The sequence below is a fragment of the Plutella xylostella genome, chromosome 19 (genome assembly GCF_932276165.1).
Source record: "Plutella xylostella chromosome 19, ilPluXylo3.1, whole genome shotgun sequence".
Classification (NCBI taxonomy): Eukaryota; Metazoa; Arthropoda; class Insecta; order Lepidoptera; family Plutellidae; genus Plutella; species Plutella xylostella.
This window is the reverse complement of record NC_063999.1, coordinates 1,752,495-1,773,772: the sequence shown is the minus strand read 5'-3', so window position 1 is coordinate 1,773,772 and position 21,278 is coordinate 1,752,495. Positions and strand designations below refer to the sequence as shown.

The window sequence follows — 21,278 nt, the reverse complement described above, 5'->3', positions numbered from 1 at the left end:
GCCTTTATTGTCCACAGCACATGTAGAGTAGAAAATAATAAAATAGATTGCATTCTGATTCTATGATTCTATGCCCAGAGAATAAATTTTACATTGAATAAAATAATGATTTTATTCAGTAAGTAATATTAAACGTAAACATTTACAATTATTTGTTGTTTGTCAAGAGTATGAGTCTATCACTATGAGCTTTTGCTTTTTGATGCACCACGTCTATAAATGTACCTACCTAGGTACCTACTACTAATACCTATACAAATTGATTGTATATATAAACCTAACGATCCTAATGTTACGCCTACATCATGCTCATTTAGTTTATTTATAACCTAATTTACTGTCGCTGCGCACGATTATGTACCTAGGTTACATACATTAGGTAAATGTAATGGTCAATGTACTATTTATTTTATTTGGTGACCTCGTCTCGGATCGACTAGCAATAAAAATGTATACTTACCTAGATTTAAATTTGATTTTTGTACATTTTATTAGCCTGTCTGTGAACGGATACACGTAGCTCCGAAAACGATTTTTATGAAATGTAGCTGTTCCCGCGAGCTTCGCTTCGCCTTAAAAAGTTTTCCCGTGGGAATTCCGGGATAAAAAGTACTTATGTTATTTCTCAGGGTCTAGACCATATTTATACCAAATTTCATTCAAATCCGTTCAGTAGTTTTGGCGTGAAAGAGTAACAGACACAGTTACCTACTTTCTAACATGGTCACTTTCTGTCATTCAAATAAACTTAAAGATAAGCTTAAGAAATTCGTTATTAAGTCGTACTTAAAAAGCTCCGAAGTTCATGTAAATATATCGTTATTTAATCTAAGTAACAAAAAAAAACTCCGTCATTCAACATTAAAATTATTATATGAATATATGATTTTGATAAAATATGTCTAAGAACACTCAAGGTAACATTATCTACGACCTAAATTAAGAAAGCTCTCAGCTATAAAACCGGCATACATAATAATAAATTTATATTTCAAGTCCTCATCAAACTTTACCAATAACAATAATAGTCTACAATACACCAAACCAATCACAATTGACGCCTAATCTCGTCCACACAACACTATACCATTGTACAGTGTAACAGTTCATGAATATTTACAACATTGTCTGTCTGTCTGTGTGTCTGTCGTTCCGCTAGCTGTTTCAACACGCCGGCCGGTGCGAAAGTGTTCCATCTGACCTGAAAGGTAATTGTGCGGTTTGGGGCTGAGATTTAATTAACTCATTAAGGATTGCGCTCATCCAGGTGATCTAGACAGAAACCAAAGTACATACTTAGGGTGCTTACATAGAGAATCGGGTTCCCTGTGTCTACCTGTACCGGTAACCTGGTTATGCAAAAGCGCTCACTCACGGAGCATTTTCCGGATTTTTAAATCTCTGTGAGCGCTTTCGCATATTCAGGTTACCGGTACAGGTAGATACAGAGAACCCGATTCTCTATGTAAGCACCCTTAAGCGCGCTCCAGACTCTCGTCAAAACCACACGAGGTATAACGAATATGAGAGAATAGAGGTAGACGGCAGATTTCGACGTTTTAATAGAGAATAGTTTTGTCGAGACTCGAGATAACACCTATCTTGACTTACTTGACTTAGTATCCTATGTCCCCTGGATCGGGCAGAGGGCGTCCACCCACAGTGACTCTCCATCGCAACCTGTCTTATAGGGTGGGATTTATTCAAATAAGGGCATTACTAACCTAAGTTTCCCGTCAGTAAAAAAAAAACAGATACTGGTAAAAGTAACTATTACACTATAAAAAAACATAATTATGCAAGTATAAGTATTACAAAAAGGTTGACGTCCTCAAGATCTACTAAGTACTATAAGAAATGAATGAATGAAGTAAGATTTAAATAAATTACAATACCAATAATTATTTAAATTTTTAAATCATTTCATTTGTCACAGCGCCTTTCTGAGGAGAATACCGCATAGCAACTGAAACTTTATTGTAAACTCAACAATACTCTACATACAGTAATTAAACCTGTTAAACTATACCTAACCTATTTTTACATATTATTATTATTATTACATAACGTAACCTATAAAGTAAATTTATAATGTTATTGGCAGTGATGAAGACATAAAATTATGCTTTCAGAATCCCTAACATCTCCACTTGTAATCAGTTGCAAAAGAACTTTAAAACTAATGACGAACTTTAAAATCTATTACTATAAAGTTTTGTTCTGAATTTAAATCAAAAGTATGTGTTTACAGCACACTTAATTTGGACAAATTAATAGTCGTCTTTCTGTCCGTATACTGGGTTTACTTGTCTAAGGTCTCTATACTCTCTGTCAAAGAACTTTAATAGTCCATCAAAAGTATGTTCTCTGCATGGAAGTAATTCACTCATTACTTCCATGGTTCACTGACAAAAATAAACTTACGAAATGGAATCTAAGTCAATGAAATTCAAAATAGGCAATAATATTATTCAGACGAATTGCTCTCTTTACATAATATACGAAAGGTGAATGACAGTTGAATGCTTTTCAGCCACCCCAGAACAGACGGCATTTCATTATTATTCAAAACTGATTTAAATTATAATATGTTTGAGGTCACGTTTCAATTAATGAATCGTAAAATGTGACACATAATATCTTCTTCAATATTAATTATTCTCTTATTTATTTATTTATCTATACTTTTATTGCACAAATTACAAAAGAAGATGTACAATCAGGTGGACTTAATGCTAAGAGCATTCTCTACCAGTCAACTTATCGTATCATATAATTATTATCTTCAATACTATTAAAAGCAGGGTGATCCAGGTTAACCTGCTTTCCAAACGATAGTGAATGATGACAAGTTACACAAATTGATAATCAATATTGCTTTACAAAATTTCAAATTTCACGAAAAAGAATTCATGGCAGACGCAAATGTAAAGGAAAATAACCTTAATACAGTAAAATCCTAATCCTAACTAATATTATGCGAAAGTAACTGTGTCTGTCTGTCTGTTACTCTTTCACGCCAAAACTACAGAACGGATTTGAATGAAATTTGGTATACATATGTTCTAGACCCTGAAAAAGTATATAGGCTACTTTTTATCCCGGATTTCCCACGGGAAAACTTTTTAAGGCGAAGCGAAGCTCGCGGAAACAGCTAATAAGTACCTAGATAAATTTCACATGAAGTAACTTTACATATTGCCAATTAACCGAGGGGCGTCCCACACGCTCTGATCACAATAAATTGTGGCGAGTCATGTCGAGACGCCTACGTTCATAGACTGGGAAAGGATGTTTTATAGGCACATTGAACCTGTGCGCAAAGAGGATCACGATTTAGCTTATAATAAATCATTTGAATTAAATAAATTTGCCTTAGTAACCTAGCTATCTAGAGGTATTGTATAGGTAACATTGAAATGTTCAATAAGTATGTAATAACTAATGATAAAAATAATATTTTATATACAACCACAATAAAACCTAATGGCCGGGCCCACATAATTGGAGAGACTAAAGCTGCAAGACTCCGCTGGTTCGGTCACGTAGAAAGAATGGGAGAGGATCGGGCGGCTAGGATGGCATATGAAGCGCGACCCGTTGGGCGTAGGCCAGTCGGTCGCCCCAGGTATCGCTGGAGAGATGAGGTGGAGAAGGATCTGCGCGAGCTCAAAACGGACAACTGGCGAGAACTTGCGCGGAACAGAGAGAAGTGGCGTCTTTTGGTAGCGGAGGCCAAGATACACTTTGGGTCAACGAGCCATCAAGAGTGAGTGAGTGAGTGAGTGATACAACCACAATAATTCAGATGTTTTCCACCAGCATCTACAATCTTGCTACTTGTTGATAAAGTTTATGTAGGAATTAAATCAGATGTTGTATTTATCACTTTTATTATATAAGGGTCAAAATAAAATAAAGAAATATGAAATCGTCTTTACGTCTTTATACGTCTTTCACACTCTCCTTTCACTCTATGCTCCTCTGTTATTCGTCGTCATGGATATTTCACCTTGCGTTCTGTTCCACTCCCACACTTATTTGTGGGAGAAAACATTTTAGTTACGACCACTCTGTAGAATTTAATTAAAAGATGACAGTAGGTATGATTTTCATCACCCAGCAGATAACTATTATCCAGACATCGTAACAGGCCCTTAACTACTATCATAAAACGTGAAATTCAATCCTGCAATATTAATATATAGTAGGAAATGGTAAAATACTAAATACATTCTACCTTCCGTTTCGACTTAGATAACATAACGAATTATATTAAATTCAATTGTTATTTTGTGAGAAACAGTAAAGCAAACATTAACCTTTCCAGTTGTCTGTCCAAAACTTATTCGACTTTAGATCATAATTTATTTTGTTATAAAGATAGATTTATCTTTAGTAGTAGACCTTAGACAAAGTACTGGTTTTGGGTTTTAAAATAATCTGAATATCCATGCATGGCAACAGAAAAAGGTACTTACTTAAACGGTAAAGCAACAGTTTTAGAAGAAAATCTAGGTGTAACTACTAGTTTTGGTTGCAAAAATATCATTATAACCCTCGACGACGACCTAAGTTTGTTTAACGTGTTTGTGTATTTGGCGGCTGAAACGTTTTTCGGTTTGAATTTTTGGGTCATAGTAGACGTTTACGTTACCCCAAGTTAGCCATAATTTATCAAAATCGGCTTAGCCGTTTAAAAGTTATGTTTTGAATGTCGAGGGTTTTTAACGTTGGTTAGGTTATGTCGTGCTGAGATTCAATGGCAGTAGGTATGATTTGCCTAGGGTTGCTCAGAATAATACCATCCTTACCATATTTCACAATTTCATATTTTATAACATCCTGGGATCTTGTAATATGTTACGTGTAGTCGTGACTTCGCCCTCACGAGTCTCCAGTCCGTGTCCGGAGGTGGCATGCATTGTGCGAGTATCATATTATTACGAAACGACTAGTTAGCTTATTTATTTATGGTGTTATGGTAACAAGTTGTGACTTAAATGTCTATTAGGCTGTTGACGGAATAGGGTCAGTGGTTTGAAAGTGAATTAATTGGTTTCTTAAGCAGTTGAAAATATTTAGGTACCAGTAGATGCTCAATCCATGAAATTGCTCAACGTGCTATGGAAATAGCTATCGATGGAAGTAAATAGAAATTTATTAAACCAACTCATTATAAATATTACCCACTGTCCACCCACATCCACATCGCATGTGAATACTCTGCATACAGAGAGGTCTATCTACCTTACGAAAAACTAAGTTTCATAGCGCCGCTTCGCTAACCACGACTTTATCTCGATGTGTTAAAATATCTATCATCATCAGCCAATAATCATCCACTGCTGGACATAAGCCTCTCCCAAGGAGCGCCAAGACACTCGGTCCTCGGCCTTCCTCATCCAACCACTACCGGCTACCCGCCTAAGGTCGTCAGTCCAGCGGGAAGAAGGGCGTCTCACGCTGCGTTTGCTTGTTCGTGGTCTCCACTCGAGAACTATAAAAATATCTCTATCGCATGACATGATGACAGCAATAGTTAATTCGTTATTTGTCAAGCTAGAGCCGTCCTCCAGTATCGCGTGACATTGTACGGAAGAGCGGAACAGCGTAACTGAGATTAGCATTCCTCTGGCGAGACGCGGTCCGGCTGACCAGCGAGTGGGTAAACTTAGTTGCCACCTTATACTTGTACGTTGGTGTGTGGAAAAATGAATGACAAAAGCATTAGGTATGGGTGACGAACTCGATGGGCAAGGCAAGCGCAGAATTAGGGCGTTTTGGATCTAGGATACACATTTTTGTTATGTAGCTAGGTATATTTACGAGCCGGTCTAGCTAAATGAACAAGCTTAGTGTTATAATTATGTGAGATGAAATAGATACTTATGTATTATTGGCAATAATACCATGCGCCTGACAAGAGAATAAGTATGTAATTAAAAGTATAACACGGTTCACAGACACTAGCCGCCCGTCTTCTTCAAATAGTTCCCTACTCACTTCGTTTACATAAGTAAAGTTGGTTTTCAATCGACATTTCTAAGTACGGTTGAACCTTTGAGTTGCGTCGTTCTAAACCAACTAAACACTATCATTATGAACAGCTTTTCCTATTTTCTCTGGCTAAATAGACATTATGCGTTAACGTGATACAATTACAAAGTTGTAGAAAGCAATTATACACGTAGGTATTACAACTATGAGGTAAATTTAATTTGTTGTTTCCTCTGAGTTACGGTTACGACTTGAAGAAAGTTTAAAATTATGATATAAAATTATGGTCGAATGTTGTTAGTGGTTGTATATGGTCTAAGGGTCTAGCTAGACAGACGGACCGCATTTCAACTGCAATCCAACTGCAACTGCACGCCGACTGCAATTGAACTGCAATCGGACTTCGCGTTTAGTTTGCAGCTATTGCAGTCGTGTCAACTGCACCTGAACTGCTATTTGCAGTTGAAATACGGTCCGCCTGTCTAGACCCTAAATTTTTTATTCTCAACGTTTACAGCCAATTGGTATTTTTAAATTTTATCAAAATCATACGATTCGATTGTGATAAGCTTCTTATAGCTTGGTAATAGATACAGCATAATTGCGGGTAAATTTGCCAGAGGTAGCTTGATGCACCCACTTTTCGCCACTATTATAGGTAGTTCCAACCCCATCCCAATCATTATTTTATAAAGGGCAGGCCATATAAGTTCCCAGTTCCAATATCTGGCTAAACCTTCTTGGCAAATGATTATACCGAATGTTGTTAAAAGGGTATAAAAGCCGATAGGGGGTGACTCAGGCGGTCATTCTGAACAAATTTTGTTCTAATTTTGTTGTTTTGATAATTCACGATATTTTTTTCCTTTTAAATAGAAAACGAAAAAGAATTTTTGACAATTTCCAAAACTCGTAGTATAAAAGTTGTTCAGAATGACCCCCTGAGGCACCCCCTTTCGGGTTAGCAAGTATGTCCTATTTGCAACACCCTGTATAAAAATGCACCGAGCATGAAACATCATTGCTAGTAGAGGCGGGGTGACTGCACGGAGCCACCATAATGAAGAATGGCATCCATCATTATCATCCATTGATAGTGCACATTGTTTGTTACGATATTACGATCATGCACTTATTCAATTACATCCACGGTAACGTTCCACCGTGATGCGTGGCTGAAAGTAATGTATGTGCAATGTGTATTGTATTTGGCCCGTTTAAGGGTAGCCCACCGAAGAAACTACCTTTTAACGAATTGACAGTTAAGAGGCTTGCAACTTGCAACAGTCATCTTGATAATTTGAAGTTCGACTCTTACTGTTAGACATCGCTCGTATCATGAAAACTCAGGATAGAAGTAGTACACTCACGGGCAATGAAAAGGTTCCACTGAGAAAAGGACCAAATTACTCCTTAAAGGAAAAGCCAAACTTAATTACGCCTTTTGTAACATTGAAGTCCATTTAACAGAGCATCAGGATATTACCAACTAAAAACGGTAAGTAATAGTTTGATAATTTTTTAAATTTAATCTTTGAAAATATAGTAAAGTTGCCTCTACAATCTTTACATATTTCATAGGTAGGCGGTAACATTATTTCATTACGTATCAAAGCACGCAACCCATGTAAAAGCAAAAAATGCGTATGTGTATGTGTATTGCACAAAACAAGACACAATGAATACAATAAGGCGGTTTGATTTATTGATGAAAAAGTCATAACTGCATTTCCTGAAAGGAATTTACATAGATAGGCCATTGATGCTGTAACATATATTGTTATAATTTATGTGATATCATAAAATGGTGTTAAAGGGTAAAAAAACATTCGCATCGCATGTTTAGAATGAGAGAAATTAATGAAAATCCTTTGAAAATTACGATTAAATACAACCTTTACCAACTTAAAATACATGATTATTGTGATTAGTGCACGTTAATTAAAATAAAAAAATGCGCATTCATTTCCGATCAAAAGAGCTTCTCTATTTCCGACTCGGTCTAGCGGCCACACGCAGAAAACTATTAACAAAAAGTTGTGTTGTTATGTAAATAACACTTTTTTATTTATTTTGCTACTGTTATGCAATGGGAAAGTGGCCCGCAGATGATCGGTTTGCACGGCTATTAAGATTTGCGATTAGAATTAGGGGGGGTCACTCTTTACAACGAAAACGAGTTTCAGAGCGCTGCTGCGCGAGCCACGACTCTACAGTCGTCCAAATATAATAGGCCCGTTTGGACAGCTACTCAAATTTGCTATTTACTTGATGAAATACATAAAAAGACACATAGTCTGGCTTAGGTATTATTTAACGGCCGAAAGAATAAAAAACTTTTAAAACACCAAAAGCTACTTATTGTTTAGATTTTTGATGATTTAGTTTTGACACCAGCTGTCATCCCATACATTTTGGAGCTGTCCAAACGGGCCTATTATATTTCGACGACTGTAGGTCGTACAAAACGAGGCAATTGCACGACAAGCTCTCGTTTGTTCGTTTTTTCGTCAGTATAGAATAACCCTCTAGTTTAACATTTTCCTCACGCCTTTTCAAATTGAATTGAGTAATTAAAAACTATTGAAATGATGAAATACTTAGTAACTTCATTTCCGCAAGATCTGCTTTACATTGCATTGTGATTTCCGGTAAAATTTAATATAGTTTTTATGTATTCAGCATATCTTAATTATCCTAAGCAGGGATTAAGTACCTACTGTTAGGCCTGAAATATAATAAAATATACTCACTAGCATGTAGTACCTACACTTAACATTAGAATATTACCAACTAAAAATGTAAATATTAGGTAAGTACATTTTTTAGTTAACTTAAATAAAAAGTTTCTGTTTAAAGAAAATGGGGATATTTTGGTGCCGGAATTATATAAGTGGAATTTTTTCATTACTCGGTAGTACTTAAGTATATTTTTTAGGATATCCAATAAGGCACAGTTGTGACATTAACATTATCAAGGTTGCAATTTTCACTCCAGACTCATTGAAACTGAATAAATTTTCGGCGCACTGTGCAAATAACATGCAGATATTTTAAGAATACCCATTTATGCCTACATAATTTATGTGATACCAGTTACCACAGACATATTATATGACATCAGATTCCCCAAGTGTACATACCTAATACCATGGAATAACGAGTACTTGTACTACTGTACTTGTAATTCTACGCTAATACCTACTGAGCGCGTTGGTTCATACATTTAGTCCCGTCCAGCTGTCATTGTCAGTGTCAAAAATAATAATTCATATACAAATATCGGCACGCCCAGTTCTCATAGAAATTAGTGCATTTATGGCATCTAGTCATACAAAGGTCTGTATACGCTATCTACGTCCATAATTTATGTGTTACTGTCAGAGAAGCACCTATTATAACAAGGAAACGTATGTATGTAAAGTTATCACACACTCTCATCTCAGGTGCTTCCATGCGGAGAAGAAATCGTACATTTTGCAGATTTCGTTTCCACAATAAACTCACCTAACCCCTATTTCCTAGACCGTAGTGTAGGTTTTAGAAAAGGAATATGCGCAGTAGCATGTGAGGTGGACGTTCAAGCAATTATGTGCATTTTCTTTATCTAATGAAATTACATAGAAATGTCATTCTTGCGAAGTCATATGTAATGGTTATCTGGTGCCACTGTCTCAGTGTTTTGCGATTTGATTAGTCACAAGCGACCTAACCAGCTCCTCTTTAGGTAAGCCACTGAACCAGTAGAGAAATCTATTAAGTTACTACTTATCTTAAAAGAGTGATCATTTTAGAACGCTAACTTAGTTAAGACCTTTGCCAAGAAGCGGGACACAATAGTGAGAAACAAAAAACTTAGTTTAGTATTTAACTTTAAAAAAAACAAACCCAACTATCCATAGTTTCGAAATAAGTGCATCTACTTCTACTCGAAACAAATAAAAATGACACCCTGTCTGTATCTCTGACATAAGTACATATTTTAACACATTTAGGAACAAATGAGAATCGCAAATATCTGGTTAGGTACCAGACAGGGTATGCGCTGAAATGTGGTATAATTTGTCACACTGTTTCGAACGCAGTGACACCGAGCGTCGCGCAGCGGAGCATGGTGAAGCCAACAGGACAATTAGTGATGCTACGGCATGTAGATGAAAGGTTTTAGAAATACGCTGTAATCGAAATTCAACTGACATTTATATTTTTCATGTCGTGAAATAGGTAAGTATATTTGCTAGGCCTGATCGACGACCACATTTTGCGTGAAGGCTCCTGGTGGTTGAATTGGGGAGACAGAGGACAAAGTATTGAGGTCTCCCTTAGGAGAGCATAATTGTCCAGATGAAAAAAAAATAAAAAATGAAAAAATGATTATTTAACCAAAAAATACAGGTTATCTTAATAAATATTATGAATATAAAACAGTTATAAATTGTTTGGACCAGATTAAAAAAAAAAAAAAACTATGGTAGCTAGGGTTCTCACACTAGGCTAAGCCTGTGCCGTGAGTAACCAGTAGGCAGACTGTAATGGGCGTTGTGGTAGACATAAAATTTAATATACCAACTTATAAGTTGAAATGTAAAACCAAACACACGCCATCAAAACAAAGAGTTACACCACGCTCGCCGAGTCCGCGTTGTTCTATGGTTTGGCATAGAACAACGCGGACTCGGGTGGTACCAAACCGATTGCGAAACGAAATTTAATTGCACGAATTCAAGTACACATTGCGTCTAGGAATCTTCCCTATGTACTTTCAAATTGCATCACATTACAGAACCCTCCAATGTTGTTTGTTTAATGCTCTGCTTGGCAACCGGGTGAAACGATTTTGGACTTACGCTATGAAGTCGTGTCGTTTGATACCCATTATGGTTAATTATTATGTTATGTTTATGACATAATAATGTATTTCCTAGTTTTTTTTCAGTTGCTGTTCTGTATCATTCTGTAGGTAACATAGCAGTTTATTTTTTCATGAAGTCTATTAGGAATTTGAGATTGCAATTAAACTATTATGATAGTCATTGTTTATATTTCTCAGCAGCTGTAGACGTATTTCCTTACAATATAATTAGTAAATATTATGAGTATTATATAATTTCACATCTAGCAAGGATAACGTGTAAAAAACGTGAATATTTTTTTTTCTTTCATTAAGTACTTACTTATTATATATACGACTCATGTTAATAATTACCTAAGGGCATTAACGAATTTGAATGTCACTGTATGTGTGTCAAATTAATGTTTCTTTATTCCTATCACATGACACACACTCTTCACAGTCACCTCTGGCTACACCTTGGGGGCTACAGTCGTGAGCTTAGGTGCACGGAAGGAGCCAAATCGAGTGACGTCACCTATTTATCACCCTCGAACCCTGGACTGTCAGCGAGAAACGCCAATCCTTTCACAACAATTAAAAAGCCAATAGGAGAAGAATGTTAGCCAATTTAAAATGAAAACCGACTATGCAAATCGCTAAAAAGTCAGGAAAAATAGCATACTAGACGAATTGAGACCTCCTCCTCCTCCTCCTTTTTTCTAAGTTAGTTAAAATAGTGAGTACACGTAGGTACACAAGACGAAGGCATCAACCTCCAAAACTTTTGTAGCCTTTTAAACTTTTTGAACTGTGTCCCAAATCTTACATGAGTGATTATGCAGCGTACCGCTGGGTAAAATTACTTCAGTCCCGGTGCAAGATCTCTCGAGATTTACACACTTTAATGTATGCTTTCTGCACATTATGGTAAACAAAACGGTAGACTTATCAGCCGACCGTGTTGCGACAGTTACAATTTAGGGTGCTGATTGACGGCTGACTACATGAGGTTGCAGCAGGCGACACAATTTCTATGTATTTGCTGTCATGTCGCCGGCCAAAGACGAATCCCATAGAAATAATTAGCAACCAGGCCCCGAAATCTGCAAAATTTTGATATAGATGTCAATAGCATGTCAGTTGGATTTAAAAACAAGAGGAAATTATACATATAAGTAAATAATGACTTACTGTCCAATATTACATTTCCTTTATATCCAACTGACATTTATAAAATTTAGCTGACTTCGGGCCTAGTAGGTAGTGTCGGTGAGACACGACGCGTCGTCTGCTAAAACATGTCGTCACGTCAGCGGCCAATTTTCACCTTTACAAATGCTTCTATTGTGACGGTCGTGATTTGAGCTTTTTAAGAAATGGCCCGCATTGTCACGGTTTTTTGAGTTAGATTCATAATTTAGAGCCATTATGTGGCAATTTCGTTGACAGAAAGTACTGTCGTGAGCTTCGACTTCCTCTTGGCAACGATGACGGTTAAGCATCTAGTGCAGCTTGGCCATCAGCATCATTATTTATGTATACTTTTATTGCACATATTACAACAGTAGATGTACAATCAGGTGGACTTAATGCTAAGAGCATTCTCTACCAGTCCACCTGCAGGAGGTTCAGGAGCAAAAGATAGGGAAGTGCAAAAAATAACAAATTATCAATCAATTATCATCAGTAATTAATAATTAGTTGTGTAAGAGTCAAATATTGAAATATAAATTAGGCAGTAAGTACCTATAATCACCTACGGTTTGTTTTGTTGGGCGTTGACTTTTCTAAAGTTTTGCTAGGCTAAGCTCCAATTTCGCCATAGTCGGTTAGAGCATAACCAGGTATTAGTGGTTGACTTTTGACACTTCTGACAAGAACATTTTATATGGAGATGACGTATACTATACTTGATGAACCAATCCCTGGTCGGTTATATAACCGACTATGGAGAAATTGGCACTAAAGCTTCTCTAAAGTAAAAGCCAGGCTTTTTATTTAAGTTTCATGAATTTTCATTCCACCCCTTGTTAACTAGACAATAGCTAATACAAAACGCTTGACGAGCGATTACTAGTCCGCGAAAAGCGTGACACTCAAAGTAAAGCTTGTCTAGTGCGACCCACTTGCAGCATGTTTCAATCCTAGTCTAAACGCGATTTAATATCGAGTCATTCTTATAATTTCTTAGTGAAAGTTTAATTACGTTAATATTTTTCATAATATATATATCATAATAACCGCTTACGTCCCGGTGACCCATTGGTAAACCAGACACAATAGATTTTTTGTTGCCTCTGATTTCTCGGGATGTGAGAGTTAAGTATTAATTAAAGTTAAGTATTTTTTGATCAAAAGACAGATACATTATTTAGGGCGTCTTGCACAACAAAGTTAAATAAAATTAAATCTATGACCTCTTGCTCTGACATTATACTGTCAGAGCAAGAGACAAACTATTTAATTTTATTTAACTTTGTTATGCAAGACGCCCTTAGAGTCCTTTCCAATATTAAATTAAATTTACATTATAGACATAAGAAATTAAATAGTTTGCTATTTACACGTACGTGTGTATGTTCTTACGCATATCATAATACAAATAATCGAAATTTTATTTCCCACAGAACATTTGTTTTTTACGTGTAACTCAGAGAGAGGTCTAAACTTTAGCTTAGTTAAATGGACAATGTTTAAAACCTGGTTTTAATATAACCTGTGATAAAGCCGTACTGAACACAAAGTTCTAACCAGAGGTCCTTGACCTGTGTTTAGTTGAACGTCTAGTTTACGGTTTGCCTTACGTAACTTTATAAGACTGCACCTTTTGTGTCTTTAGTGCATAACCTGAAGTATAAAAATCGGCTAAGTGCGATTCAGTTCCGTTTTCGTGTAAATTTGGCTACGGAACCCTTGAAAGCTACAGCAATATATTGCAAAGAAAAAAATCCATTGCTATAATCATCATCATTACAACCCATCACGTCCCCACTGCTGGGGCACGGGTCTCCTTCCAATGAAGGAAGGGTTTCAGGACATTTCGACAAACTATTTTTCCAACAACCTGTATAATATGTATAGCTAGCTTGATCGGTCAAAACATATTCTGTTCCATCTAGGTATGCGTCGTAGGTATGTAGGTTAAATTTTCAACTATGCAAAAGGTTACGTGCATACCTACATGTTGGCTCAAGGAGAAGGATTCAACTAAGAACCTATGTTAATATTATTATGTAACTTAAACATAATATACCTTACCTTAACCATATTTTACATGAAGCTTATAATATATTATGACCTTGCACACATATACAGTGTGTCTGGTCAACGATTTCGGTTTCCGAAAGGACTCAGTGGTTATTCTGAATCTCTATTGATCTATTCTATGACTTATGGAATTTCGCGAAAAAATAATTGCTTCTCCATAGAAACTTAGTTGGTCACGTGAGTTTTTACTATGGGGAACTGATAATTTTTTTCGTGAATTTTCAAATGTTGTTAAACAAATGCAGTTCTGACCCCCTGAGTCACCTCCTTTCGGCTCAGACATCGTTGACCAGACACACTGTATAGAGACAGTAGTGGTAATGTCGACGACAGGGTGTTGTGACGTTTCTGTAGGGGCATTTAAATTTCTTTACGTTTTATAGGCAAGGAGAGTATAAATACTGATACTAATAGACACTCCTGCTATTTCAAAAAAATCAACATGAATTAATAAAAAAAAACCGGCCAAGTGCGAGTCGGGCTCGCGCACAAAGGGTTCCGTAGCAGCAAATATAATATTACAGTTAAATCAACCTATCTCAAAAACTATAAGAGATACTTTGATCAAACCAAAAATCGTTGAAAGAGTTAATTAGCATGCATCACCTCTATTTTTTTTAGAATTTTATACCCCGTAGTTATAAAAATAGAGGGGGGGGGACATACTTTTTACGACTTTGAGAGCTGATATCTCAAAAACCGTTCACTTTAAGAAAAATGTTTTTTAGAAAACTTTATATCATTTTAAAAGACCTTTCCATTGATACCCCACACGTACATCGAAAAAAAAAATTTCATCCCTCAGTTACATGTATGGGGGGCCCCACCCCCAATTCTTTTTTTTACTATTTAGTGTCATATTTTTGTAGCGGTTCATACAACACATATTCCCATCAAATTTCATCACTGTAGTACTTATAGTTTCCGAGTAAATCGGCTGTGACAGACGGACAGACGGACAGACGGACAGACGGACATGACGAAACTATAAGGGTTCCGTTTTTGCCATTTTGGCTACGGAACCCTAAAAAGTGTTTAAAAAGTAGTAAATTTTACCGAAAGTTCAAGATACTACATTTTACTAAAACCTTCTAATTAAACAGTTTAATTAATGTAACTATACGTACGTTAGATATGTAATTAACATTTATGGCTTTTGCCCAACATTAAAAAAAACAGCAGTTTCCCATGTGGGTGAACACAGAACACGGCAATTCTAGTAACAAAAAATGTTTCGAAAGAAATTAAAGTAAGGCTACATTTTGTTGATAGTATGTATTGATAAAATGGTTGGTTTGAGTGTGTTGCACAAAAATGAAACATTGAGGTATGGTTTATGATTTTTGAAAGGTCACATACAGCTGTTAAGTTGCTTTTGTTAAAATTACATACTTAGGGTGGGTTGCACCATTTAACTTTAACTATTACAAACGTCAAATCCCTTGACGAGAGAGATCAATCTTCAAGCGATTTGACGTTTGTAATAGTTAAAGTTAAATGGTGAAACCCACCCTTATAATATGTAGTTATATTATAATATGGTAAAGAAGGAGATATCACACGAGTTGTGTGATACAGCACACAAACATTTAACAAGACTCAAGACCAAATATCTGCCCCAGCTGGGGATCGAACCAGAGCCATTCGGCACTGTAAAAACGATAAATTTAACTGATTGAAATTCTCAAATGGAAAACCGTATTTTTCTATAGTTTGAAAGAACGGTATTTTACTTAAGGCTAATAGGCTCAAAGTTTTAGATAAGAATGCATTTTAGATTTTGCATCAAAGGTAAAGCATATAATTATATGAATTAATTAATAATAGTTTAAAGTACCTACTTATGTATAAGCAATTTACTCACATCATCCCCAAATAACTGCTCACTGGTGGCATCCAAAAGCACAGTCAGCGATGCAACAACAAATACCTCTTTCCAATGCATTATCACAATTTAAATTCTAATCTAACTTCACATTTTCAACTAAAAACTAATCACAAAAATAATTGCACATCAAATATTGCCGCCGAAATTTGACAGTTGCTTTTTTAGGCAAAGGTTTCAGTGCCATACAGCCAGCAACGCTGCGCGATTTATGTTTTACTTTTTAATTATGGTATTATTTTTCCGCGCATGGCTGTTAGCGGCCAGTATTTTCGCGCGTCTATTTGCCCGCCAATGACAGTACTCTACGTTCGCGGTCTGCCGTGTGACTACGCATTCTGCCAGTTGCAATGCACAGCTGACTCTGAAAGCGGCATTCTAATGCGCGGGTGCTTATTTTTCGACAGTTTCATGCTCAATTTGCATAAGACGGAATTTAAAGCAGGCAATTATTCTATCTATCTGGAGTAGCCAATTAAAACTGGATTAGTCTCAGGATTTCTATCTATGGTGGTGTGTTTGTGTTGTGTGTTTGTAAAAGGGTACTTACCTATAATACTAAGCCGAGCAGTAATGATTGCATAAAATTACTATTTAGGTAACTAGGTACATTCATAGTACATTAATCAATTAAAAAATTACTTAATCAATATGCAAAAAAATCACGTATTGTGTTTATTTAAACTTTTTACACACACAGCACACAGACCAAAAAAGAAACAAAATGAATCGTCGTCTTTTTTAATCCAGACAGGCATAGACAAACGCATTTCGCGCCTAATATCTATTGTAAACTTTATCTCCTTCGCGGCACGTTTCTAAACGGACTTTCCATTTACGAACAAAGAGAATCAGTGCAAAAAGGTTGTCTATTAAGTATAGGGGAAAGGCGATGGTGTTTTCCTGCATCCACATTAATACACACACACATACACACACACACACACACACACACACACACACACACAATGAGACAAAGCTGCTGTGACATATCGTGAGCCATCTCTTCGGTTCATTGTTATAGAAAAATGTAGAGTAGCCATTTTCTAACATTATTGTTTATTTGAACACAGAAAAATGAAACGGACGCAGTTATAGGAATTAATCTAACACATACATTATGTTCCAATGGAGGCCTTATCATATACATATTATTGTTACGCCGGCTCCATACGTTGGCCCCAACGCAGGTCCCAACGCTACTCGTCCAACGTATGGAATATGGATCTAGAAAATTGCATTGGCCCCAACGTTGGGGCGAGCGTTGGTAGTTGGCCGGCTCGTGTCGGTTTTATCAAAGGAATCTGCGCCAACGCTGGCGATCACTCCCACACGTTGGCGCTTTGCTCAGTGCTGTTGCAACACGCAACGAGTGCGGACGTCGAGCAAGAAGAGATTTCTCATACACAAAATCGTTACCTTTATGGAAAAATTAAAAAGTTACAGATTATATTGAACTTAACAACAAGCACATTCAATAATATGGGACGCAACTCGAAAGGAACATAGAAATCTAAATGTATTAGCTGATGCATGGCGCAGCATTCAACAGAATATGGGCATGATCTTCTCAATTGAAGATTTTAAAAAAGCGGAAATAATTAATGAGCTCATATTTATCGCCTCAGAGCAGTTAACATTTCTGTATCGGACATCTTCACGTTGGCCCTGTCGGGACAGAACTAGTTTATGAGCCAACGTATGTACGCCTCACTCAATTTACAGTCCAACGTTGGTACGAGCGTTGGGACCAACGTCTGGAGCCGGCCTTATATACACTCACGGGCAATGAAAAGGTTCCACTGAGAAAAACAGCAAAATTACTTACTTCTAAACGGAAAAGGCTAGCATAATTACGCCTTCTACAACATTGGAGTACATTTAAAAGAGCATCGGGATGTTACCAATTAAAAACGGTAAGATTTTGTTTAAATTTTAAATTAAATGTTTGAAAAAATTGGGGTCATTTGGTGTCGGCATTTTGTATGTGGAACTGTTTCATTGCCCGTGAGTGTACTATTAAGCTTATAAGTATTGTATAAGTACCATAGCAACTAGTTTTAAGTATTTTTTTGAAAAGATGGTTAAGAAGTTTCTTTCTTCCGATCTTCTCCTAAGACAAAAATACCTCTTATCCGAACGGAGAGTACCTAGTTTGTAAAAAATTACGTTCATCAGAAAATTTTATATTTATACGATGAATAAAATCATTTGACTTTGTACAAGATAGATAGATAGCCTACCCACTCTTCATTTATTCTTACATGAATAATAATTTGTATCTTAATTAGGCGGTTCTATCTCTTTAAGCAATCTCTTCCAGACAAACTTTGGATAAGAGTTATTTTTCAAACTACAAAGTTATAATAGCAGTTTATAAAGAGGCCTTTGCCCAGCAGTGGGACACTAAAAAGGCTAAGTACATCCTACCCTAATTTATTTATTTATTTATTTAACTCTTTATTGTACAAATATTACAAATAAAAGCGTGGACTTAATGCTAAAAGCATTTTCTGCTAATCCTAACTGATATTATAAATGCGAAAGTAACTGTGTCTGTCTGTTACTCTTTCACGCCAAAACTACTGAACGGATTTGAATGAAATTTGGTATACATATTGTGGTCAAAACCCTGAGAACAAACATAGGCTACTTTTTATCCCGGAATTCCCGCGGGAAAACTTTTCAAGCCGAAGCGAAGCTCGCGGGAACAGCTATAAAAATAAAACAAAAAAAGGTAATAATGCGACTCCATGGCTTTATTAGCTGCGCACGCGCCGATGTGAACATACAAACGGAGCGGAACCACATGAGAGAATGTTGCTGAACATTTTGGTTCAATTACATGTAGGTGAGGGAGGTATAGGTATAGTTCAACTGGCCTGGCTAATTATAACTAAAGCAGATAATTATGATGATAAAAACTAAATTTTGAAAAAAGTTTCGTTACGTAGATATAAATACTTAAGTACCTAATAAATATGATAACATTGTAATTAATTATAAACTCAGATGATGTTGATTACAAACATTAATAAAATTTAAGACATTAGCGAATTTACTTCAGTACCTAGGTAGTGTCATGTATGTCGTATGTACCTATAAAAAAAGGAAAATTCTACAGATGGTAACCAACCTGTAAAAATTTTACCCATATTAAATATTTATTCTTCTCTCAACAAAAATACACCTGTATTTATTCTGTCTATAAGTAATTTTATTGTGCATTTTTAAATTCCATATTAAATTTTAAAGAGGAAAATAGGCAGGTAGATTTTATGTAGGTACAGTATAAGGCAGATAAATCTAACCCCTCTCAGGAGGGTGATTCGTGTCACAAAAAACAACTTCGTTTTCATCTCGTTTTCAGATTTTTACGAACGAGCTATGAAATTGCGATTCACATGGCACTAAAAACAAGCTACATAGTAAGATCGTTTCGAGATCGCAAAATGAATGAACGGAATGGAGAATGACGCGATTCATGTCATTTTTGTTGAACTTTTTGATATCGCTTATCTGTCATATTTTGACGTTTTAGCGATTTTAAACTTTCGAAGAAAAGGGTGAAATTGTTAGATCGTTTTCAGAAAATACTGCTAAAAGTGAAATTGACCTTGTACGCATCTCTCCAAGATCTTCAAGCCATTTTTCAGCCGGACAGCCGTCCCTACGAGATACGTTTCCATCTTTACCGAATTCGTAATTTTCCTCTATAGTAAGCTTGTATTAGTGATATTTATTTGATTGGTGTGGGTTTTGGCCTGAGGCCCTCGCAGAATGAGGAAGAATATTTTAACCGAAAGCATACACATTCCCTCAGTGTGCAAATTGTAAGTTAATGAATTAAACACATTGTAATGCATGTATATTTTATTTATTGATAGAACTAATAAATTCTATGAATTATCACAAATACTAAAAAAATATAGGTAGTAATTAGGTCCCTTTACCACTTAATAAAGCTACAGATAATGGCAATCAAAGATTAAAGTCTTATTATTTTTCTCATATTCTCTCCTATAGGTTGGCTGGTACAAAATGCTTTTAGCCTTTTGTATAAGTAATTATTAATACTTATATATACAATATTTTGTTAACAATTATTAAACTATTATTGTATATAGGAACTTAGGTAATCAGTAATCACAGGTGCTCCTCTGTTTGAATTGACGCATGAAGAAGATGAAGAAGAGAGGCGTGAGGTCATTGAAGGCCAGGCGCATGCGCAGGGAAAGGATCCTCCCGCGCCTTAAGTCTGGTCTTGATTGTTCCTTTCATTAGCCTAGAAAAGACAAAATGAAAAGTTCAGTATGATATTGTTCTAAAAAATTACAGACAGATACTAAACAAAACTACGCTGTAACATAAATATTCAACACCAGTTTTCCTAAGACATTCTATTATTTAGCCAAACATTTAGGAATAACCTACCTTTTTCCATATGAGGAACCCCTCCTCAAGAAGCCTCTCATTGACTGCAGCCTGTCTGTTCATTACTTCAGCTAATCAGCTATCATTGTGAGGGCTGAAGCCGTGGCCCTCTCACAACGCAGTTGCTCCTTCTGCTACTCAAGCACATCGGCTGCTGCTTGTGTTTCTAAAACAATTCAAAACAGAAATTGGATACATCGTAAATTACAATACCTTCTTGACTACAACCGGTAACATTTATATTTCAAAAAAATAGGTTAATACATTGATACTTACATGTCTCAGTCGTATTTCTCTAAGTAAGTTAAACTTCCTTTCTTCTTATTTTCCAAAAAAACTACGTTGACACGAAAATGAGCAAAGAAAATCAATGTTTTTATGGAGAAAACATGGCGGCTGTCAAAAGTGCCACAGGTTATGAATTTCTTCAACGTTGAATTAAAAAGCTGTTTGCTATCGACACTAATTCCAACAAAATATATTGTAGGAACAAAATTATTTAAAACAATTAGTGGTAGTATTTATAATTTTTGCATGGCAATTAAAAAAAATATAGTTTCATTCATTTCACTCAAGCCATCCAAATACGAACTAGCGATATGAAAACGAGATCAAAGTATGTGTGCTATGAATCGCGTTTTTAAACATTGCGGATTTCATCTCGTAACTCGTTCGTATCGCTTTACAAATATTTCGGTTGAGATGTGAATCGCGCCCCAGAAGCATTGTTACTATGAGAGGGGGGCCAGGTTTCTCTGCACATGACCGTACCTAATTAGGTTTTTTTAAGTCTCTTCGCCAAGCATTGGGACTAGGTACCTAATAATTTTTAATGATTTTTTATTTATGTGAGTAAAA

The 21,278-nt window shown here is 36.0% G+C and overlaps 1 protein-coding gene and 1 long non-coding RNA gene across 2 annotated transcripts in view; both read right to left on the bottom strand.

Moving 5' to 3' along the window:
- Positions 1 to 16,335, bottom strand: part of LOC105380255 (A disintegrin and metalloproteinase with thrombospondin motifs 16) — an 81,242-nt gene extending 64,907 nt beyond the window's left edge. Inside the window, exon 1 of the mRNA XM_048627901.1 lies at positions 15,966 to 16,335. Coding sequence (XP_048483858.1) covers positions 15,966 to 16,046 — 81 coding nt within the window. The 5' untranslated portion in view covers positions 16,047 to 16,335. The remainder of the gene's footprint in view (positions 1 to 15,965) is intronic.
- Positions 16,336 to 20,236: 3,901 nt separating this feature from the next.
- Positions 20,237 to 20,866, bottom strand: LOC125490035. Its single transcript, XR_007267406.1, has 3 exons — positions 20,697 to 20,866; positions 20,421 to 20,586; positions 20,237 to 20,271 (listed from the first exon to the last, which is right to left on the bottom strand). It is a non-coding gene; the product is annotated as an uncharacterized LOC125490035 (long non-coding RNA).
- Between the last annotated feature and the right edge of the window lie 412 nt (positions 20,867 to 21,278).